Source organism: Kockovaella imperatae, assembly GCF_002102565.1.
Source record: "Kockovaella imperatae strain NRRL Y-17943 chromosome Unknown BD324scaffold_8, whole genome shotgun sequence".
Lineage (NCBI taxonomy): Eukaryota > Fungi > Basidiomycota > Tremellomycetes > Tremellales > Cuniculitremaceae > Kockovaella > Kockovaella imperatae.
The window spans coordinates 534,374-552,819 of NW_019028948.1; the positions used below are offsets into that span (position 1 = coordinate 534,374).

An 18,446-nucleotide genomic window follows, 5' to 3' on the forward strand; every position below is an offset into this window, starting at 1 on the left:
GTCTAAGTGAGTTTATTATCTGGTGAGAATAGTGCTGGATCGATCAGTTGAAGATCCGCGAGTTCTTCGGACAACGCGACTTCGAATCCCGACGAGGTTCTGGGTAGAGCTGTTCTCTCTTTCACGCGGCCCTGAGTCTTGGTCTTTCATTGCAAACATGATACCCCGGTCTCATCTGGCCATCATCCTAGCCACCTTGATCGCGATATTCTGGCTCGTTGGTACATCCTTCTGGCCGAAGAAGAGCGCATTAGAAACACCGGCCCGGAAGACAGCTTTTCGTCAAAGACTAGTCGCTGTTGGGGATCTTCATGGAGGTGTGTACATCTGTACATTGCGTGCTGATGGTGAATCAGACCTTGAGAATGCTCAAAAGGTTCTCAGAATGGCCAAGATCATTGACCAGAATGCCAACTGGATAGGCGGAACAGATATCCTCGTTCAGACTGGTGATGTTGTAGATCGAGGAACCTTTGCCTTTGATATCTATCGAATGATGCAGAGACTTCGAGGACAAGCAGCCGATGCTGGTGGACAGCTCGTATCGATCCTGGGGAATCACGAGATCATGAATGCCATCGGGGACTGGCGGTGAGCAATCAGCGTGGCTTGGACTAATGCGAGGATAGCTATGTCACCGACGAGGATATCAAGCACTGTGGCTCGACCGCGCAGCGTCAGAAGGACATGTCGATAGACGGCTGGCTAGGCCAGGAATGGCTCGCCAAGTGGGTCCCAAACATGGTCAAAGTCCGGTTCTGATGTTCTACTCCAGCTACTCTTCCACAGCTTTGGTGGCCTTGGCCGATCATCCCCAAGCTCCCAGACTATCGTTTACACACGGCTCACTCCGGCCATCTTATCCCAATCTCACCCCATATCCAGGCAACATCAATAGACTCGGGCATTCGCTCTTGACCAAAGCTCTGACGCCACCAATGGCCATGCCATATCCGCCGAATCCATATCCTGGTCTGCCTAGAGCATTGACAGACGCCGAAGCGGAATTATATGCTGAGGGAGGTCCTTTTTGGTGGCGAGGTCTCGCGCAGAGCCCCGATGAGAAGCTAGTATGTGGTTGGGCAGAGCAACTGAAAGCGAAGCTAGGCGTGAGACGGATCATAGGGGTGAGACTGGTCGAAATTCGGTTCCTCATTGTATTGACCGGGATCAGGGCCATACTCCCAACTTTGAGCGCATTGTGGACCGATGCGAGGCTTCGATCATCATCATAGATACTGGCATATCAAGCGCCTATGGAGGAGTGTTATCAGCGTTGGAAATCATTTACACCCTTTCACCAACAGCGCCGAATCGTATTCACCATCAAGATCCTCTTTTGCTGACGCAGGGGACCGAGTATGTTGAGCGCGAAGAGGTTCACGCGATTTATGAGAACCGTCGACGTCAGCTAGCCGTAGAAGAACGTACCATAAGGTTGTAACACCTAGCATATGCATACATCCATCATTGGCGCACAAATCCTTTATTCATCCCGTGCTTCATCAAATACACCTCCCGAGTCTAAGTCGACCATCCAACGCCAGAACGGAGCTGTGGGGAAGCTTCGCGTACGTCAGAATCCAATGGGCGCATACTGGGGGCCTACAGACTCACCCTTTTACATTGTCGTAGTCACCCTCTATACGCTCAATCAAGAGGCCGCCCGTACTCTGCGACGCTTTCAGCCCAGGTCCAATTGATAATTCACCTGTATTCCGAAACCTCCAGCTTTCTCAAGCCCATCTCCTGACTCTACGTACGCCTCGATCAGATCTTTCTGAGAGGACATTAGCTCAGGCCAGCCTGCTGTTAAAGACAGCTCGCGTTGTTGTCCGCAAAGTTTGCTATTGTCGAGCAGGAAATTGATCTATAACTTTAGCTCTAGGAGGCAAAGCCAAGACCATACTCACTCAAGCTTGTAGCCAGGTGCAACTACACTAGGGTATGCTGAAGGTGATTGTCAGTAGGATTTACAACATGTCACAGAGACCCACCGAGCGTGACAGCTGTGACGATCTGAACTCTCCGACCATTCATCATGTTCAACCAGCGCCTCTAATTGAATCAGTAATGCAGCGAAACTCTGACCTTACCTGTTCATCCTTGCTCATCGGTTTCTCTAGTATCTCTGACTCCTCTCCGTGAGCCTCACCACCCTCCGCAGTATCCTCCTCTGGTGGAAATATGACGACGGTGTCAGCTGAGGGAAGTCAGTGAATAGCTCTATGTCTGGAGCTCAAGCCTCTCGCCTGAAATGACCAAATCTGGCGCATCGTCCGGGTCTTCCCTGACCATTCTCTCGTATACCTCCATCGCCTGATTTCCAGTCAGGCTGTTCCCTTATGGACACCCATGGCGGAACCCACCTTCTCACCAGCAGTAGAGATGGGATATTCAGATAATCGGCCTTGGAACTCGTGCTTTGGTAGGTTCTCATCAAACCGGGAAACCACTATCTCCGGAGCTAAACCCTTTCAAGATCAGAGTCAGCACATATACTCCAGTGGCCGGTCGACAAACACATACGGCTCTGGCCAATTCCTCCTTTCTCCTGGGGCTCGCAGAAGCAAGCACGACCCGACGGTGCTGCAGCTTCTGCATTATGGGTATCTTTAACGCATCCGGTAGCACTACCGAGGGACGTGAAGACGGCGACATGACTCGCGATCAAGCCTGGATTGGTGTCGTTCAGCTGCCAATGACCGTTGAGTGTAGATCGCAGAGTGATTCTCAAGCCAATTGCGATTTTCAATGATCCCCGGTAGTTCGGGCGTGTGGCGTGGCGGAAGAGGCAAATCGCGTTTCATCCTCAGTTTCAGTTCATCGACGATCGCAGGAAGGCATTGTCGAGCTTGGAGCCGACCTAGGCTTGCCTTACCATGTGAATCCATGTTCTCGTTTCTTCACGAGCTTATGCGTCCAGTCTTCAAGCCCTGAATCAGGGGATGGATTGCGTTGCGAAGAGTTCACTTTGCCTCTCATAAGCAAATTCAGCAAGGCATCAAACCTTTGTCACATCAATGTCTAGCCGTATGGCAATGACAGTCCAATTAGACAGAGTCTTGTCTGATCGCGTGACATCACAGGTCCTAGGTGTACCTGCAACCTCGGGAGCCCAGCGCTTTTGTTGATTTCTACAGTTTTCCTCTGAATACCTTTTAGAGCAGACAGCAACAATGCACAGTGTCCCAAGACAAGCTCAGAATTCCGGAGCTCCTGAGGGAGATTTCTACCTTGAAGCAGGTTCCTCATCCGCTTAAGGGGAATACCAGCATCAGCGGCGATCTTTGAGGTCCCTTTCAGCTTCTCGCTCTAATGGGACGATGCAAAGTCGACTCGATGGGACCCAGCCCGACTGCCGATGGCGGTCGGCGAAGGGCCTCAGATCTCGCACAGCACGTTCGGAGTAGCTCCTCCCGGCGTGTATCCCTCTTACTTTCGTTCACACCGCATGCTTTCATCCCCATTCTGTGTCACCCACCACACTCGCCCATTCTTCATCTTTTTTTTGCCACTCAGTGACAGTCGACGACAGCTACCGTGGGAAAGCCGTTTGGATATTTTCTGAAGTTTGCCGACCGTCGGTTTTTGTTATTTTGCGAGCTTGATCATATCATAACTACACGTAGAGCCAGCTCAGCCGTAGATCTGCCAGCTGACAGCGTTCAGATATGGAGGATCGGCCGCAGAAGCGATTCAGAGTGGGTCCTCACTCGTATTTGACACCTCGTACCCAGCTGATGTCCGCGTCAGTATGCCACCTACACTCAGCAGCTGAAAGAAATCCAAATCGACAAGGGCAAGGGCAAAGGTGTCAATTGGGATGACAGAGCTGTAGATGAGGAGGTTGGGGTGAGTGTACAAGCCATGCTTCGCTGTTTCGACGGCTTTGCTCACACTACCCCACAGGAGACACCTCTCAGCGTCGAATTAGAGCGTCTCTGCATTCTCGACCTTACTGTCCCCTTTCAAGCATTCGCCAAGGAAATTCGACCGCTGTCCACCAGCTTGCCAGTCATTCTACATAATCTGCAAGAGCTCAAAGACACTTTCAAAGCGTTCTATTCATCAATAAGTGGGAACAGCGACCATACACACTCCGGTCTGGACTCAGTACTCCAACTTCATCGAACGCTTTTCGAGACCTCTGGAAATGAAGCGACATGGATTCTGCCAGATGCAACAGAGGACTTGCTACGTCTAGGCGCATTGCCCGCTCTAGCTCCTCATCTCGTCGAGAGATCGTACTCTGTACTCTCCCTCATCCTCCGAGATCAGGCATCATCTCTCATCGCTGCAGATGACGTCCTTCGTCGCACTTGGAGTCTGGTTTCTGAATACCTCTCATTCCAGGGCAACAAGCCTTACGTGCGGCGATGCGTGACGAGTGCTTGGGTCGGAGTCATCAGAAAGGCAAGGGGTGATGGACTGGATCGTCTTCTTAACCTGCTTCTGGTCAGTAATCCGCAAGACGGCACAGAAGCCATGTGGGCAGAGAGCTTGCAGGGAACCGCTGGTGGTCTGCATTCAAGAGCGCTCCCGATTCTCGAGTATTTACTGGACAGAGCATACCAGCAGTCAGTCGAGGAACACCCTACTAGCCTACACAAGATCCTCACTGCAACTGTCCATCACTGCTCCTCAAAATCGCTCGCCCCGGTGATCGATGCTATCTTGTCTAGGATCGTGACGACACCGTCTACTTCAGGGAAAGACTCAAGTCCTGGTCTTGCACTGATGATCGACCTTCTCGGCACCATGCTTTTGGTTCGCAAAGGGAAACGCTTCCCAGAAGATCGGCTGAGACCGTCGATGCTCAAATTGGTTGAAATTTGTCAGCTTGTCCAGTCTGCGCAGACTTCACCCAGCCCCTCACATTGGACCCCAGAGGACTTGGCATCGATCAGAAGGTCATTGGGACGCGCCACCGCTGCATGCCTATCAGTGAGCAATCTCGCGCATTGGCTGAGTCCGGGTGTGAGGCTACTGGATCTGGTCTGGACCATCTTTGTGAGCGCATTCGATCGCGCTGTTCTATTCCTGACGTCAATTTAGACAATCGATGAAAAGATTGCATTCACTAGCGTACTGTTGGAGACACAGTGGTCTGGCTTTCCTCAGTTCATGCTCTCTCGAGTGCTTCAGTGAGTCTTCCTTCCAATCGACCTGGATTTTGCGCTCACCTAGTGAAGAATGATCTCGTCAAACATCGACAGCAACACTCGGTCAGTTTTGAATCTGCTGAGAGCGGTGTCAAGCATCGACATGCCTGAAACAGCCTCTGCTTCTGCCCAGAATCAAGCGTTGCGACGATCGATCACAAGCAAAATGATTTCCAAGCTCCAAGCAACCCCTCCAAGCTTGTCGCTTCAATCAGAACACGCCGAGACTTTGGTTCACATATACGACTTGCTCCCCCTTTCTGAATCCTCAGAGGTAGACATCTTGCCAATTCTGGATATCCATCTCCAGGCACTACTCCGGGATCTTCGCTCTCACGAAGACGTCAAAAGTTATTGGCTCGAAATCGGGCCCGTCAACAGCTTGCACGTCCTCGCTGCCTTGCTCGGTAGCTTTCACAGGTTATGTGATATACCAGGACAGGAGATCAGAGTGAAAAGTCTGCTTACGGCTACCGGCAGCCTCTTATCAATTATCGAGATCTGCTCTTGGAATGCAGACATCATGGAAGTTGCAACAGCCCTCGCTGAGAAATGGCAGGAACACTTGAGGTGAAGTGTCTCCAATTTGAGATTTCAGCTGACTTTTAGTTCGAGTATGAAGATCGACGAAGAAGTCCAGGTCAATCTACTCTCTGCGGACCCAAAATTGCGGAAGGCAACCTTGACACTCAACTCTCTTGCAAATCAAGATCCCTATGCTAAAGAGATGTGGAACCTATGTCTTGCGGTTGAGCAGGCAGAAATATCACTCAAGAATGTCAGAGAGCGGTCTACCAATATCAAACGAGTCGCTCGATATCTCCAAAATGGTGTGGACTCGGACAAGGAAGTGTCTACCACTCTCGTCACAAATATCATCCGATACCTGATGTCACAACTGAAAGTGAACTTTCGGCCGATCTATGCGGAAACCATCGCCGCTTTGGGGCAATTGGCTACTAGATACGCAGACACCATGTGGTCATTAATTTGGACAGACATCGTCGAGATTGACCTGAGTCACCCATCAGTACCCGATCTGGGTCAGTCGTCGCCGTCCTGGAGTCGGCCTTCGGAGCGAGACCAAAGTAGTGCGCCCCGCGAAGAGGAAGACCCAGCCTTGCTCTGCCACAACCTTGTCCACTTTCAGGGCAAGTTCAACGAGGCATGGACTGCAGAATACAGACGCACAACGGAGGTGAGTATGTCCGCTCACTTTATGGCTAAGAAGTGAAAGGCTAGAACTGTCAGATCAGCACTGGACGTTCTGAATTACGAGGCTCAACTCCTGGAGGTCTTGGGGACCCATCCGCAGATAGCTGAAAAACACTCGAAACTCCTAGTCCCGCATATGCTTCACGTCCTTGAACGGGATTACAGCAGTGAAACACTTGATGCTCACATATCCAGCCGGAAACGACAAGACCGGGCTGTTGCGTACCTCGGCTTGGCGAGCAAGTTCACCAACCCCAAAGCTGCTTTTCGCTCAAGCGAGCTGCATAGTGCCTACTTGCGAGTGCTACAAACGGGAGAGGCAAGACTGCAGAAGCTCGCCATTGACTGTATCCTAACGTACAAGTCGCCGAGTCTAGTACCTTACGGCGACAAGTTGCGAGCACTCCTGGACGATCACAAATTCCGCGACGCTCTGATTCACCTCCCTTTGGGCCTGGAAAGCGAGGTTGTCGACCCCCAACATCGACAGGAGCTCTTGCCGGTGGCCATTCGTCTTCTTTATGGTATCATCACCAGTCGACGGGGACGAAGCAGCACAGTAAGGAACCTCAAAGCTCGAAAGCAAGCGATTCTTGGTGCTCTAAGCGGTTGCGCACCTTCCGAACTAGGCACTCTGATCAACCTCATGCTTGGATCAATAGTCGAGGATACAAAACCAAGCACTCCTCGTCAACAGATCGGATTCCTGACACTCTTGTCGGATGTTTTGCGTCTCTTGGGAGCCCAGACGATCAGCTTCTGGCCGAGGCTAGTGGATTCGGTTTTGGCACTCATTGAGCATGCACAGGAGCAGCTTGATCTAGCGGACGACATTGTCATGGATCATCACGAGGATCCGGACGCGGATGAAGAGATAGACGAAGGCGCTTCTGGAACGAATGGATGGAGGAATGTTCGCACAGCGGGCATCAAGCGGTTGGTCCAATGGCTTAGAAGCCCCGTGATCTTTGAATGGACCGACTATCTCAAGCGGATCTTTGCGTCTGTTATCTCACCTCGACTCGATCGATTAGAGGTAGAAAATTCTCAAGCACCTTCGGCCATTCTCGACCTCATCGCTGCGATCGCTTCCTCTCCAGGCTTTGCTCATTCCCTTAACGTCTTCGACGAGCGCACCCTACCCAAGACATTTGCTTGCCTCAATTCTGTCAAGGTGAAACCTGCAGTCGTGCTGCACGTGTTCAGTATCATTGACTCGCTTCTGGAATGGGACTCGCCTCAAGTAGGTGGCTCTCGGGGCTACCTCCTGCTGCCTCATTCGGACACCTTGATTGCCTGTCTCATCCAGCTAGTCGAGTCATCGGGCCTGGAGAAGAATGGACAATTGATGCCCAGATTATTGACGATCATTTCCAAACTCTGCAACATAGTCTCGGACGGTGTTCAGGCTCAGCACTTGGCAAGTTTGCTTGGACCGATGCTCAGGCAGAAGTCCCGCATCATTTCAGAGCGATCGAAACAAGACATCCTCCAGACTCTGGGAACAATTTATACTCTTTGTCCCGACTTTGCACAGCCCGATTCGGACTTCTTCAACCAGCAGTACACCATTCTCGCCAATCTGTTTCAGACTCTGTCGTCGCCGTCGTCCAGGCAGGCGTTGGTTGCTGCATTCTCGATCTTCAGCTCTGTCGACGATCGGTTATCGAGCGTCACAAAATGGACTTCCGACGTGAATGCATTCTCCGCCAAACGTCCGGAGGAGCCCGATTTTGATCGACGTCTTGCCGCGTACGGTGAGATCAACGATGCCGAGTTAGACGATCTGCCTACGGCGTTGCAACAATGGCTTCCTTTAATCCGCACAGCTGCTTTTTTCATCCGAGAGGTGGAGGAACTTTCCATCCGAACAAGCGCATCCAAAGTCTTACAGCGCTTTCTCGACGTTGCCGGCAAAGTGGGCGGTAACGAACTTGCCGCAGGCGTCACGAATGTCACACTGCCAGGTTTACGGGAGTCGCTTCGAATGAAGCATGAAGCTGTAAGGAACGAGGCGCTGCTTGTCATCTCGCACGCCGTCAGCGTGTGCCCAGCCATACCGATTCTGCACGAGATGCAGCCCCTCTTGTCGGATGACGATCAGACCAATTTCTTCGTCAACGTCGCTCACATTCAGGTTCATCGGAGAGCCCGCGCCCTGCGACGGCTCAGAGACGTCTTGCACGCCCACGAGATCTCGGAGCAGACGGTCTTTAATCTGTTGCTGCCCATTCTGGAACACATTATCGCCGGATCCACTGACGTTACGGATCATCATTTGGTAAACGAGGCCATCTCCTCGATTGGACTCCTGGGAAGTAAACTCAGGTGGGCGCGTTACAACGCCTTACTCACTCGCTATCTCCGTCATGGAAGCTCTCCGAGTCCACAGCAGAAGTTATACATCCGTACCGTTGTCTCCATCATCGAAAACTTTGCGTTCGATGTCAAAGCGAACTCTGGCGCAGACGACATTGGAAGCGACGATGAGCAACTGGTCGAAGAGGAGGCAGAAGTTGGAAAGCCCATCGATACCCTCATTCAGGACGCCATAACCTCCCGATTGCTGCCGGCGCTCGCCCGCTTCCTTGACGCTCGCAAAGAGGCCACAGAGACAATCCGCATTCCAACCGCTCTGGCAGCTGTCAAACTCGCCTATCATCTACCAGAACGGGTCGGAGATAGGGAAATTGAGAAGATTGTCACGACAGTTTCTCAAGCTCTCAGAAGTCGAGATCAGGACATACGCGATGTCGCTCGAGATACTATGTGTCGCATTGCCGTTTTCCTGGGGCCAGAATGGCTAGCTCGCATTCTCAAGGAGCTTCAAACTACTCTACAGCGAGGGCCGCAGAAACACGTTGCGGCCGTGACGACACATGCTATTCTTGCTCGAGCCACAACTGATGCAGCGGAGAGTTTTGGCGATTTGGATGACTCTGTCGAGGATGCGGTCAGGATCAGCGCCGAAGTTATTTGGGGAGAGTCTGGGAAGGATTCGCAAAACGATGACTTCAAAACTAAAATGAGAGAGGTCAAGAGCGCGCCTTCACGTGCCTTTGACACCTTTCAACTCTTGGCCAAGCTTGTACAGCCAACCAAAATCGCCACCATCCTCGCGCCTATCCGTGAGATTCTTCACGTCTCGCAAGCTGCACAGAGTCTGCAGCAAGTCGACGAGGCCCTTCGCCGCGTTTCCTCGGGACTCAACGCCAACCAGCGGTTTGGAACCCGAGACATTCTTCACTTGTGTCATTCTCTTGCCAGTGGCACTTCAGCTTTCACGCAACAGAAGCGGAAGGTCGGACCAAGCTCCCAGGCCAAGGATGATTACCGCGTGCAAATGAAGCGTGACGAGAAAATATCCGAAGACTATTTCGCGGCGAACGGACACAAGTTGACGACGTTTGGGCTGGACCTATTCGTGACGGCGTATCGACGAGGAAGGCTTGATTTCAGCGACGAGGAGATCCTTGCCAGACTTGGACCTTTAATCAGTGTAATCGGCGATTCGCTGTATTCAAAATCATCCGATGTTCTCTCAGTCGCTCTCAAAGCTACTGCAGCTATTTCGAGATGTCCGCTCCCGCGAGTCCAAGAAGCGCTTCCCGTGTATATTAAGAACATCTTCTCGGTCATCAAACATGCCGGAGGCAGTGCTGAGAGCGAGCTGGTGCAGACCGCCCTGAAAACTCTCGCAGTCATTCTGCGAGATTGCAAGGCATCCAAGATATCAGACGCTCAAATTCGTCATCTACTGGACATGGTTGGACCAGATCTGGAGGAACATGACAGACAAAGTGCGGTCTTTGCCATCCTTCGAGCCATCGTTTCTCGTGGATTCGTTGTCCCTGAGATCTACGACCTGATGGATCGAGTTTCCTCAATCATGGTCACCAGTCAATCACCCAATGTGCAAGAGCTGTCGCGGCTGACGCTCATGCAATTCTTGCTCGACTATCCGCAAGGAAAAGGCAGACTCAAGAGTCAGATGACTTTCCTGGCGCAGAATATGGAGTACGAATTCGAGAGCGGCCGATTATCAGTAATGGAGGTCCTCGCAGCTGTCTTTCGAAAGTTCTCCGACGATGTCTTGGAAGACTATGCAGACTTGTTTTTCGTGGCACTCATAGCTGTCCTCGCCAACGACGAGTCAGAAAAGTGCCGAACGGCGGCTGGCGCGCTCGTTCAGCAATTGTGGAGCCGAGTCAACCTTTCGCACCAGTCGAAATGGATGCAGATCATGCAAAATTGGATTTCAGAAGATCAATCGGAAAGCTTGATCCAGGGGTCAATCACAGTTTTTGGCCTGATCTGCGATGTCGATGATCTCGCTGAAAATCTCCTTGCCAGTATCATAGGGACTACCGTGCCTCTTGTCAAGGAGAGTCAGAGGAGACTCGAGGCTGCCGAAGTCGATCAATTGCCAGCGGACCAACTGTTTAGCCATGAGACTGCGCATTACCTCCTCAACACTCTCTTCAAGGCAACTCGCCGGAGCACCGCTCAACTCGCTTCGCTGCCGATTGTCGCCATTGCTGCTCATCTTCTGTACCCGCATGATTGGGTACGGTACGATGCCGCTAAGCTGTTGACTACATATGTGACCAATGGGGATTCGTTGAAGAGTCCATCGCTGGAGACCGAGAATTCGCTTTTTGATATGGCTAGGAAGAGCTGTATAATTTTGGGAGCCAGTTGGAGCTCGACTCATCGTCTTCTTGATCAAAAGCTGGCGGATCAGCTCGTCAAGCTGCTCTACAACCTGGCCAAGCTCTGGAAGGTGGTGAGTGCATGCCATCTTCCACGCATCCAAAGCTGACTGTAGGTAGGCTGATCGTAAACATCCACATCCGGCCCCAGGACCTGAGGTAGACGCCGAGGACGTGCAAGAGGATAGCCCTACCGACCGAGACCCCCTGGCATGGCTCATGTCAAGGATGTCGTTCACCGCAAGGCAAATGATCGTTGACAGACCTCCTGTTCATCATCCAGTAGGTTTAGTCCCATGTCACGATACTCAGCTGATGTCCAGCAGGACCAATGGACGAAGCCTCTCATGTCTGTTCTGAGGTTTTTTGCAGGTACTTTTGAAGAATTGGACAGCAGTCTTGCCAAGCGCTTTGCGGTACATGCACTAGCGCCCTTGTACCGGATCCTGGATGACACAGGAGAGATCGGCTCGCTCGAAGCTACGCCAGATATAGGTGAGCGACCATCATCTTGGGCACCCCTGACAACTGCAGTCGAGCTCCGTCAATTTGCCACAGAGGTCAGAGACTCTATACAGGGCAAGATTGGCACCACTCAGTTCTCGACAACCTGGGACAGCGTTCGTCGCCGAGTCGCAGGCAAGAGAGAGGAGCGTAGAGACGCTCGAAATGTCATGGTGAGCGACTGTCTGTCGCCCGCTCGTTGTCGTAGTCTGACCGGTTTGCAGGCCATTTCAGACCCTAAGGCATGGGCCGAGAGACGGGGCAAGCGTGTGATGCTCAAGAAGGAATCCAAGAAGAGGAGGAACAAGGCATTCGCGTTAGTCAATGACTGAAGATGCTGGAGCATCGGACTGACAATTTATCCCTCTTCAGGGAAGGCAAAATTTCCAAGGGCAATCGGAGATCAAATCACTGAGTATGACCAGCAAGCTGCTCATACATTTGCATTTGTATATTCAAACATCGTCGCTGTATTCATTACACGGTTCCGTAGATCAGGGGATCGATATTAGGGATCTGATAGATGGGTACTCTGCAAGAGAGCTGAGTTCGTGTCGTCGTCGCATACAAAATCGGTCGGGCTGAACCAGGACTGGGGGAAACAGGCATATCAAGAATCCGGATAAGGGGAGTAGGGGAACGATTCACATCAGAGCTATCTTGGCCCTTCATGCGAGTAATAAGCCCGCCTGAGATGTCGAAACTTCTTGAGTGAGATCATGGCGAGCATTTCTAGCCCGTATCAGTCGCTGACCAATCGGCCGAGAGAGAATGCCTCCCTCACCTTTCTTTATATGCTCAGCATGATCCAACTTCTCCTTGAGTATCTTTGGGTCTGTCTCCTTGGCGTTCTCTGTCACCAATGTCAGCTATTGTATGATGCCCCAAGGGTAGACTTGCTCTCAAAAGCTCGACGAAGACGCCGGTTGAAGTGATACTCTGGATCAGGACTGCAGATAGGTGTCAGGTCTTGCCGAATTTCACGCGAATCGACATACTAGTCTCTGCCTAGACGATGAAGCTGGCAAGGCCGTCAGCTTATCAGTGGGAGTCGATCCACAATAGTATGTCCGCAAGCCCCTCACCTCTTTGTACAGCTTGATGGCCCTCAGTCTGAGCATGCCCGTGTCTAGGTCACTTCCTGCATCTTGCTTGCTAGCCTGATTCTGGGCAGCTGACGCTGAGGCCGCTAGTGGGCCGGGTATCGTTGATGCGAGCCGCATGGAGGAAGTCCTGGAAGATAACGTCATCGGAGATGTTGTCCGGGCATTTGAACGGATGAGTGAAGGAAGGCGGATCATCTTGCAACGTCCAGCAAGGGTTATAGGGTATGTAGCTCTGCTGCTGCTGCGCGCCCTAAGTATTGTCGACCTGGGTATCGCGGATTACAGGGGGGCAGGATAAGATGACGCTTGTGGAGGAATTCAATAATCGCACCGGGGCTTTGTGCCACCGGGCCGGTCAATGAAATTTCAGGAATTTCTGGGTCGATCAGCACATCCCTCACTGCATCCGTACCTTGACTTCCAATAAGCAGACAAGCATTGGCAGCAGTGACGCCTGAATCAGAGTCCCATTTGTACATCATACTTTGGGAAGAGAGACCGAGACTGGCCTAAATGGGCTTCCTGGGCTTTGGGTCATCATCGTGAGGATCATTCAATCTTGGCTCTATCTTCATGGGCTGACAAATACGTCCCAGGTCCACCTCATCGGACTTAGCATCCCGATCGGCTAGTCCAGAGGGAGCAGTAACGACCTCGGAACCCAGAAGCAATCCTCTGAATCCTAATAATGTCAAACCGTGAGCGTCATGGAGATCGATCGCCCTTCTCTAACAAATCTCAGTTGCTGTGCTTGCCCCGAGACCAAGGAGCAGAGGGATAAATGCTTCTTCAACAACTCTCCTGAAGAGGCTGGAGACAAGTGCAGAGCTTTAGTGGAAGCTCACAGAGCCTGCATGGCTAGCTATGGATTCAAGGTCTAGTAATCTATGACATGTAGCATATTCCAATCCCCCTTTGACAATCGAGAGACACTATCCGTGACCTGACGTCGCTTGGCGGATCCTCACCACAGCGACGTCCCATCCTCCGCCTCGTATTGTCTTCCATCTCCAACCCCACCAGAACACGAGCGGTCCGATGATGTTTACCACTAACAAGGTGCAGAGGAAGATGAGACTTGGCGCTGTAAAGAGCAGACTTTCACTAGGATCGTGAGGCAGAATGGAGAAAGCGAGCAACACCGTAGATGCTGTCAGGAGAATTGAGAATCCTTGACCTGCCTCGCGGACCCCTTTCGCCACTACAGGCCAGCCTGCAAAGAGACTGACGGCGAGAAGAATCAGGGAGAACACGTGCGCCGTTGATGGCAAACGAGATGCCAGAACGATCGAGGCGGATAGTGCCGAGGTGAAGGACAGCGACGATGAGAGGCTGCGAGAGACTGTTAGCTGAGGTGCACTGGAGAGATACCGACAAACCTCTTCTCTTCGATAGCCTCCAGATCTCCGTGAAAGCTGCTCCTCCTCTGCCTCTGCTGGAATCTCCGCCTCTCCCTGTATTTCTGTCTGGCATCCGGGCCAGTTTTGAAGTCCGCCAGCAATACATGAATGAAGAGCAAGCAGCCGGCCAAGGGCCAAATAGAGTCTGAGGTAGTCGCCGATGTCAAGGTCCCCAACACTGGGGACAATAGTGACAATAGCAGGGGCGGTAAGATTAGAGGTCTTAGTGATGTTGTAGGGGGCAGCAGGCCATGAGCTGCAACACGAAGTCAATATCTTCAATGTGTACTGTATGTACGTACACGTCAGATCTCTTTCGAGTCCTTGTTCTCGCCATCCAAGCCTCCGCACGAAATGTCCAACGACACTTGAAAGCACTACCGCCCATCCTACGGAGCTCGCGCTGAATCGGCCTATGAGAAGAGCGTGAAAGATCGAAAGAAAGAGAGCGATGACGGCCATATGCTGCGTTATGGGGAGAGCGTGGATGACCAGAGCAAAAAGTCTGGGACGAGGACGTGGAGCTGTTAAGGGCGCAGTCAGGCTTGCGCTTGAAAGCCCCTGCTCAGTTGCGCATAACTCACGTAGATCCCTCAATTCCGCTAGAAAGGATTCGGGGACATGGTTATCTGGATAAGGTTGTCTGCGCCAGAGCACCTTTTCCCATGGCTCAGCTGTATCAATGCAATCAGCTGAGCCTCTGGCCGGGGTCATGAAGCGGACTCGAGGTCTCCCTCGTAGCTTGTCATGGGTTAGTAGCAATATGTAGAAGAAGGTTACTGGAACATCTTATTAACGCTGCACCGCTCATTCTAAATACCCGAGATCCTCCTGGACATTATGCTGATCCTTCATAGCCACAGCAGGTTTACATGCCATCCGTACTGAGCTTGATACATAGTACCTCTATGAGCTGAGAGCATCCGATGACTGTCAACAATGAGCGCGAGCCGGATAAGCGCCGCATTCTGTCTACCTCGATGACCGATCTCAGCAGTCCGTTAGATATCAAGGCGGACCGACAAGCGACAAATGAGGTCAGTATGACCGGAGCAACCACATGACGAGCCAGTGCTTACCCTTTCGCAGGTAGATAGCATTGAGGAGAGCTTGCTGGGCTACTCTGATCCTCATGGAATCCCGCATGGCCTGTCGCGATCATCGTCCTCTTCTTCCGAAAGCCCAACAGACGACTATGCGCAATCCCATCGCGACCCATGGCGGTCGCAAAGTACCCATCAATCTCTGCTCAGCGCTTCCGACTCAGGACCGTCTCATACAGCCTATTTGACCTCTGTATCACATCAGACTCCCGCATTCGAAGACTTCAAAGGGGATCGCACTCCACCCAAACAAAGCGCGTATTCTTCGCTGCCCTCCTCGCCTAAGCACGAAAGAGATTTTGACTTTGGTCGTACGGCAGTCGGCCTTGGGCTTCCTCCATTCGGTGACAAGCTTGGACGTCTGGAGCCGCGTGCAGAGTCTACATCGGATTCAGAAGACCTGGAGCAATACTGGGAGGCCGCAAATGTCAGATCAGGCAATGAAACCCCTGCATCATTGTCGAACATTCGACAAAGAGTGCCCCCTCAATCCAGTTTGGACACGACCACAGCAAATGACGCACACATACACGAGCCGCTATCGTCACCGACTCAACCGCGCGAGATCCCCTCACTATTCGAGCTCATCTACGATGAGGCTGGAGCTGAAGAATGGGATGGTTGGATCGTTGACGGCAGATGGGAACGTATAGGAAACTTTCTAGCGGTCCCCTTTGCCGTTGAGCAACTCACGCTCTTCGGGGCATTACTATGCTTGGACGGGTTCCTCTACAATTTCACGGTCCTGCCAATCCGCGCAGTCGTAGCAACTTCGCAGATCATTCGCCGGCGTATACGCCTGGAGCCTTGGTGGCCGGTTCCAGCTAGTCATCTGCATTCTATGATCCGAGCATTATTGCTGTTCATTCCGGCTCTGGTACTTTCACTGGCTAGTGACACGAGTAAAATGTATCACTCAGTCCGAGGCCAAGATACTATAAAGCTCTACGTCATCTTCAACGCGCTTGAGGTCAGTCTACTTCTGCCTGGCAGATGCTCATCAGGATATAGATAGCCGACAAGCTATGCGGAGCCTTCGGTCAAGACGTCTTAGATACCTTGTTTGCGAGAGATACACTTGCACCCGTCTCGAGGAAGGTCGGCGTAGGGCGCAAACGCCAGCAAGCCAGACCTTTCTTCTTCTTCATGCTCTCGCTCGGCTACGTCTGTAAGCACACACATCCGTTTCTTCATTGTGGAACTGACAAACCGTAGTCCTTCACACCCTGGTCTTCTTCTACATGCTCATTTCTCTCAACGTGGCGATCAACTCTTACGACTACACGCTACTCTCACTACTCATAAGCAACCAGTTCGTCGAGATCAAGGGCTGTGAGTTATTCAAGCCAGGACGGAAAGTCCAACCCTGACTCGGACAGCTGTCTTTAAAAAGTTTGACAAGGAAAACCTACTTCAAATTATGTGTGCTGGTGAGCGTCTTTGACTGGTAGATGATACCTGAGTCATCTCACAAGTCCATCGCAGACATCGTGGAGCGTTTCCAACTGAGTTTGATGCTTTCCGTCATCGCCATTCGCAACATGATCGAGATGGCGGGCTCAGACTTGGCCTATCTGCCGAAATCTTTCAGCGCTGGCAAATCATTGCTAGACGCCATCATGTCTGTGAGTAGCCTCTGCTTGAAGAAACTCAGCACGGCGCTCACCTTCTGTTCAAGCCCGTTGTGTTTGTCATAGTGTCAGAAATGCTCGTCGACTGGCTGAAACACGCATTTATCACAAAATTCAACCACGTCCGTGCAAGCGTTTACGGACGCTTCACAGACGTTCTTGCGAAAGATGTGCTCGCAGTTAATACCATGATCGTCAACCGATCTCAAACGACAAGGCGAAGCGTGAGCTTCAAAACAAGACTGCGCTGACTTTAGCGACCGCTATTAATGGATCAATCGCCTCTCGTAGCTCGACGGTTAGGCTTTGCGTCTATTCCATTGAGCTGCCTTGTGCTCAGGGTCGGCGCTCAAGCCATCAAGATGCTGGTCAACCCGACACACAATGTTGAAGACGTCTCTCAGTCGCTCTTGGCATCTTGGACATGGTGGATGGTCAAGTGGTCGGCGGGCTCCGTTGTCATAGTTGGAGCCTGGGTTTGCTTGGTCGTCTTCAAAGTACTCTTGGGTCTATCTCTGCTCAAATATTCCTTGAGACGACAGGATGGCATGGACACGAGGGAAGCTGAGGACGTTGTCAATGATGCTGGCAGGTCACAGGTTGGAGTTGGCCGAGAAGAAACGGTGAGTGGGCAGAGACATGTCATATCTAACGATCGTGTTAGGCATACCTTCGCCAGGTATCACAACACCTCTCAAAGTCTGAAGACGACCTTCCTGAGTATCCAATGCCATCGTCAAACGTGCAGTTCCCGATAGACAGTCGGGATCACCCAACATTGAATCTAGAAGGGACGCGCGGACCTGTAGCGGACAAGGCAAAACGGAAGCAATGGAAGCTTGAGGAAGTTGAGAGATGGACAATGGTAAAGAGGATCTGGTGATCTGTCATATGTATCCATGCCAGGGAATCAATCAATCAATACTTATACAATTTCCTTCTGCCCCTGTTCAGGCAGGCCCTATTCCTTGTCTGATGTCGATTTCTGTTGTGTTGATGGCGGATGCTTCAAGGGGTTGTCTCCTGCTGTGAGGCCTCTGATATCGTAGCGGTCCTACAGGTTGGGAGTGAGCCTTATCGCGCAATAGGACGACTGCTTCCGGCGCTCACGTAGAAAGATAGACTGCCCCAGATGAGCAATCCAGGGATGACCAGACCCCAGACTGTCAGGAATCGAGTGTTGCGACGAGTGAATTTAAAGTTTTCGTACACATGTTCTCTCTGGGGAAGAGCTATCAGACCGATGCGCTCATGAATCTAGACTTGGGACTCACCATATGTGCCCATCGCTCGATAGCGGGATCCACCTGAGTTCAAGGTCAGTACTGTGCACAGTGTGGCATGCGTGGATGGGACGAACTCTAAGAGGATCTTTGAGGCGTCGAGTGTCAGCTTATGGTGACCGCAGGTCTGATGATATGAACCCACTATGATCACCGTGCCCGCCAGCCATGTTGTGCCGATTCTCGATGCACAGAGTTGTTAGGCTGAGCTCAACGTTCAAATGCATGCATGGCCTTGGACGCCGGCAGCCTGATGAGAGCTCCACGTGGTCACGGTGTTATACGGGGATTATCTTCAGTGTGGCGGGCTTATGTGACCTTTGATCT

At 51.8% G+C, this 18,446-nt stretch overlaps 8 protein-coding genes across 8 annotated transcripts; 4 read left to right on the top strand and 4 right to left on the bottom strand.

Moving 5' to 3' along the window:
* Positions 1-157: 157 nt before the first annotated feature.
* Positions 158-1,444, top strand: BD324DRAFT_581044 (Metallo-dependent phosphatase-like protein; the record flags this gene model as incomplete). Its single annotated transcript, XM_022013480.1, has 5 exons — positions 158-317; positions 357-591; positions 630-728; positions 776-1,127; positions 1,175-1,444. 5 exons carry the CDS (start codon positions 158-160, stop codon positions 1,442-1,444), a joined length of 1,116 nt encoding a protein of 371 aa, XP_021870512.1.
* On the bottom strand, positions 1,364-2,985 carry BD324DRAFT_495334 (inosine triphosphate pyrophosphatase-like protein). Its single transcript, XM_022012942.1, has 11 exons — positions 2,530-2,985; positions 2,370-2,474; positions 2,253-2,319; positions 2,097-2,203; positions 1,998-2,058; positions 1,914-1,950; positions 1,828-1,870; positions 1,712-1,780; positions 1,618-1,673; positions 1,465-1,565; positions 1,364-1,400 (listed from the first exon to the last, which is right to left on the bottom strand). The coding sequence occupies exons 1-10, from the start codon at positions 2,659-2,661 to the stop codon at positions 1,487-1,489; spliced, it is 756 nt and encodes a 251-aa protein (XP_021870513.1). The 5' UTR covers positions 2,662-2,985; the 3' UTR covers positions 1,364-1,400; positions 1,465-1,486.
* Positions 2,986-3,674: 689 nt separating this feature from the next.
* On the top strand, positions 3,675-12,011 carry BD324DRAFT_651653 (hypothetical protein; the record flags this gene model as incomplete). The annotated part of the gene is made up of 12 exons (XM_022018366.1): positions 3,675-3,704; positions 3,757-3,855; positions 3,913-5,013; positions 5,059-5,147; positions 5,196-5,735; positions 5,775-6,363; positions 6,403-11,166; positions 11,213-11,374; positions 11,419-11,587; positions 11,627-11,769; positions 11,821-11,912; positions 11,969-12,011. The coding sequence occupies 12 exons, from the start codon at positions 3,675-3,677 to the stop codon at positions 12,009-12,011; spliced, it is 7,821 nt and encodes a 2,606-aa protein (XP_021870514.1).
* Positions 12,012-12,461: 450 nt separating this feature from the next.
* Positions 12,462-12,846, bottom strand: BD324DRAFT_651654 (hypothetical protein; the record flags this gene model as incomplete). The annotated part of the gene is made up of 3 exons (XM_022018367.1): positions 12,462-12,546; positions 12,595-12,617; positions 12,682-12,846. 3 exons carry the CDS (start codon positions 12,844-12,846, stop codon positions 12,462-12,464), a joined length of 273 nt encoding a protein of 90 aa, XP_021870515.1.
* Positions 12,847-13,104: 258 nt separating this feature from the next.
* BD324DRAFT_681906 (cytochrome C oxidase copper chaperone-domain-containing protein) lies at positions 13,105-13,596 on the top strand. The gene is made up of 3 exons (XM_022019130.1): positions 13,105-13,244; positions 13,299-13,400; positions 13,445-13,596. The coding sequence occupies exons 1-3, from the start codon at positions 13,216-13,218 to the stop codon at positions 13,581-13,583; spliced, it is 270 nt and encodes an 89-aa protein (XP_021870516.1). The 5' UTR covers positions 13,105-13,215; the 3' UTR covers positions 13,584-13,596.
* BD324DRAFT_628776 (phosphatidylinositol N-acetylglucosaminyltransferase subunit C) lies at positions 13,597-14,900 on the bottom strand. Its single transcript, XM_022016142.1, has 4 exons — positions 14,687-14,900; positions 14,405-14,626; positions 14,082-14,358; positions 13,597-14,034 (listed from the first exon to the last, which is right to left on the bottom strand). Exons 1-4 carry the CDS (start codon positions 14,814-14,816, stop codon positions 13,635-13,637), a joined length of 1,029 nt encoding a protein of 342 aa, XP_021870517.1. The 5' UTR covers positions 14,817-14,900; the 3' UTR covers positions 13,597-13,634.
* A 128-nt stretch (positions 14,901-15,028) lies between these two features.
* BD324DRAFT_651656 (eukaryotic membrane protein family-domain-containing protein) lies at positions 15,029-17,719 on the top strand (the record flags this gene model as incomplete). The annotated part of the gene is made up of 9 exons (XM_022018368.1): positions 15,029-15,139; positions 15,192-16,175; positions 16,217-16,373; positions 16,421-16,537; positions 16,585-16,635; positions 16,691-16,830; positions 16,884-17,060; positions 17,094-17,459; positions 17,501-17,719. The coding sequence occupies 9 exons, from the start codon at positions 15,029-15,031 to the stop codon at positions 17,717-17,719; spliced, it is 2,322 nt and encodes a 773-aa protein (XP_021870518.1).
* On the bottom strand, positions 17,714-18,329 carry BD324DRAFT_628780 (hypothetical protein). Its single transcript, XM_022016143.1, has 5 exons — positions 18,265-18,329; positions 18,197-18,207; positions 18,111-18,143; positions 17,947-18,057; positions 17,714-17,890 (listed from the first exon to the last, which is right to left on the bottom strand). The coding sequence occupies exons 1-5, from the start codon at positions 18,287-18,289 to the stop codon at positions 17,798-17,800; spliced, it is 273 nt and encodes a 90-aa protein (XP_021870519.1). The 5' UTR covers positions 18,290-18,329; the 3' UTR covers positions 17,714-17,797.
* Positions 18,330-18,446: the final 117 nt, after the last annotated feature.

Coding starts and splice junctions, on each gene's coding strand:
- BD324DRAFT_495334 (XM_022012942.1), bottom strand. CDS start 2,661: ATGTCGCCGTCTTCACGTCCCTCGGTAGTGCTACCGGATGCGTTAAAG. Junction 2,204..2,252: donor GCCAGATTTGGTCATTTCAG/GCGAGAGGCTTG, acceptor GACTTCCCTCAG/CTGACACCGTCGTCATATTT. Junction 1,781..1,827: donor CAAACTTTGCGGACAACAAC/GCGAGCTGTCTT, acceptor ATGTCCTCTCAG/AAAGATCTGATCGAGGCGTA.
- BD324DRAFT_681906 (XM_022019130.1), top strand. CDS start 13,216: ATGGGCTTCCTGGGCTTTGGGTCATCATC. Junction 13,245..13,298: donor CTGGGCTTTGGGTCATCATC/GTGAGGATCATT, acceptor AATACGTCCCAG/GTCCACCTCATCGGACTTAG. Junction 13,401..13,444: donor AATCCTAATAATGTCAAACC/GTGAGCGTCATG, acceptor AACAAATCTCAG/TTGCTGTGCTTGCCCCGAGA.
- BD324DRAFT_628776 (XM_022016142.1), bottom strand. CDS start 14,816: ATGACCCCGGCCAGAGGCTCAGCTGATTGCATTGATACAGCTGAGCCA. Junction 14,627..14,686: donor AGCGGAATTGAGGGATCTAC/GTGAGTTATGCG, acceptor CGCCCTTAACAG/CTCCACGTCCTCGTCCCAGA. Junction 14,035..14,081: donor GAGGCTATCGAAGAGAAGAG/GTTTGTCGGTAT, acceptor AGTCTCTCGCAG/CCTCTCATCGTCGCTGTCCT.
- BD324DRAFT_628780 (XM_022016143.1), bottom strand. CDS start 18,289: ATGGCTGGCGGGCACGGTGATCATA. Junction 18,058..18,110: donor TCGAGCGATGGGCACATATG/GTGAGTCCCAAG, acceptor GCTCTTCCCCAG/AGAGAACATGTGTACGAAAA. Junction 17,891..17,946: donor GGGGCAGTCTATCTTTCTAC/GTGAGCGCCGGA, acceptor CCCAACCTGTAG/GACCGCTACGATATCAGAGG.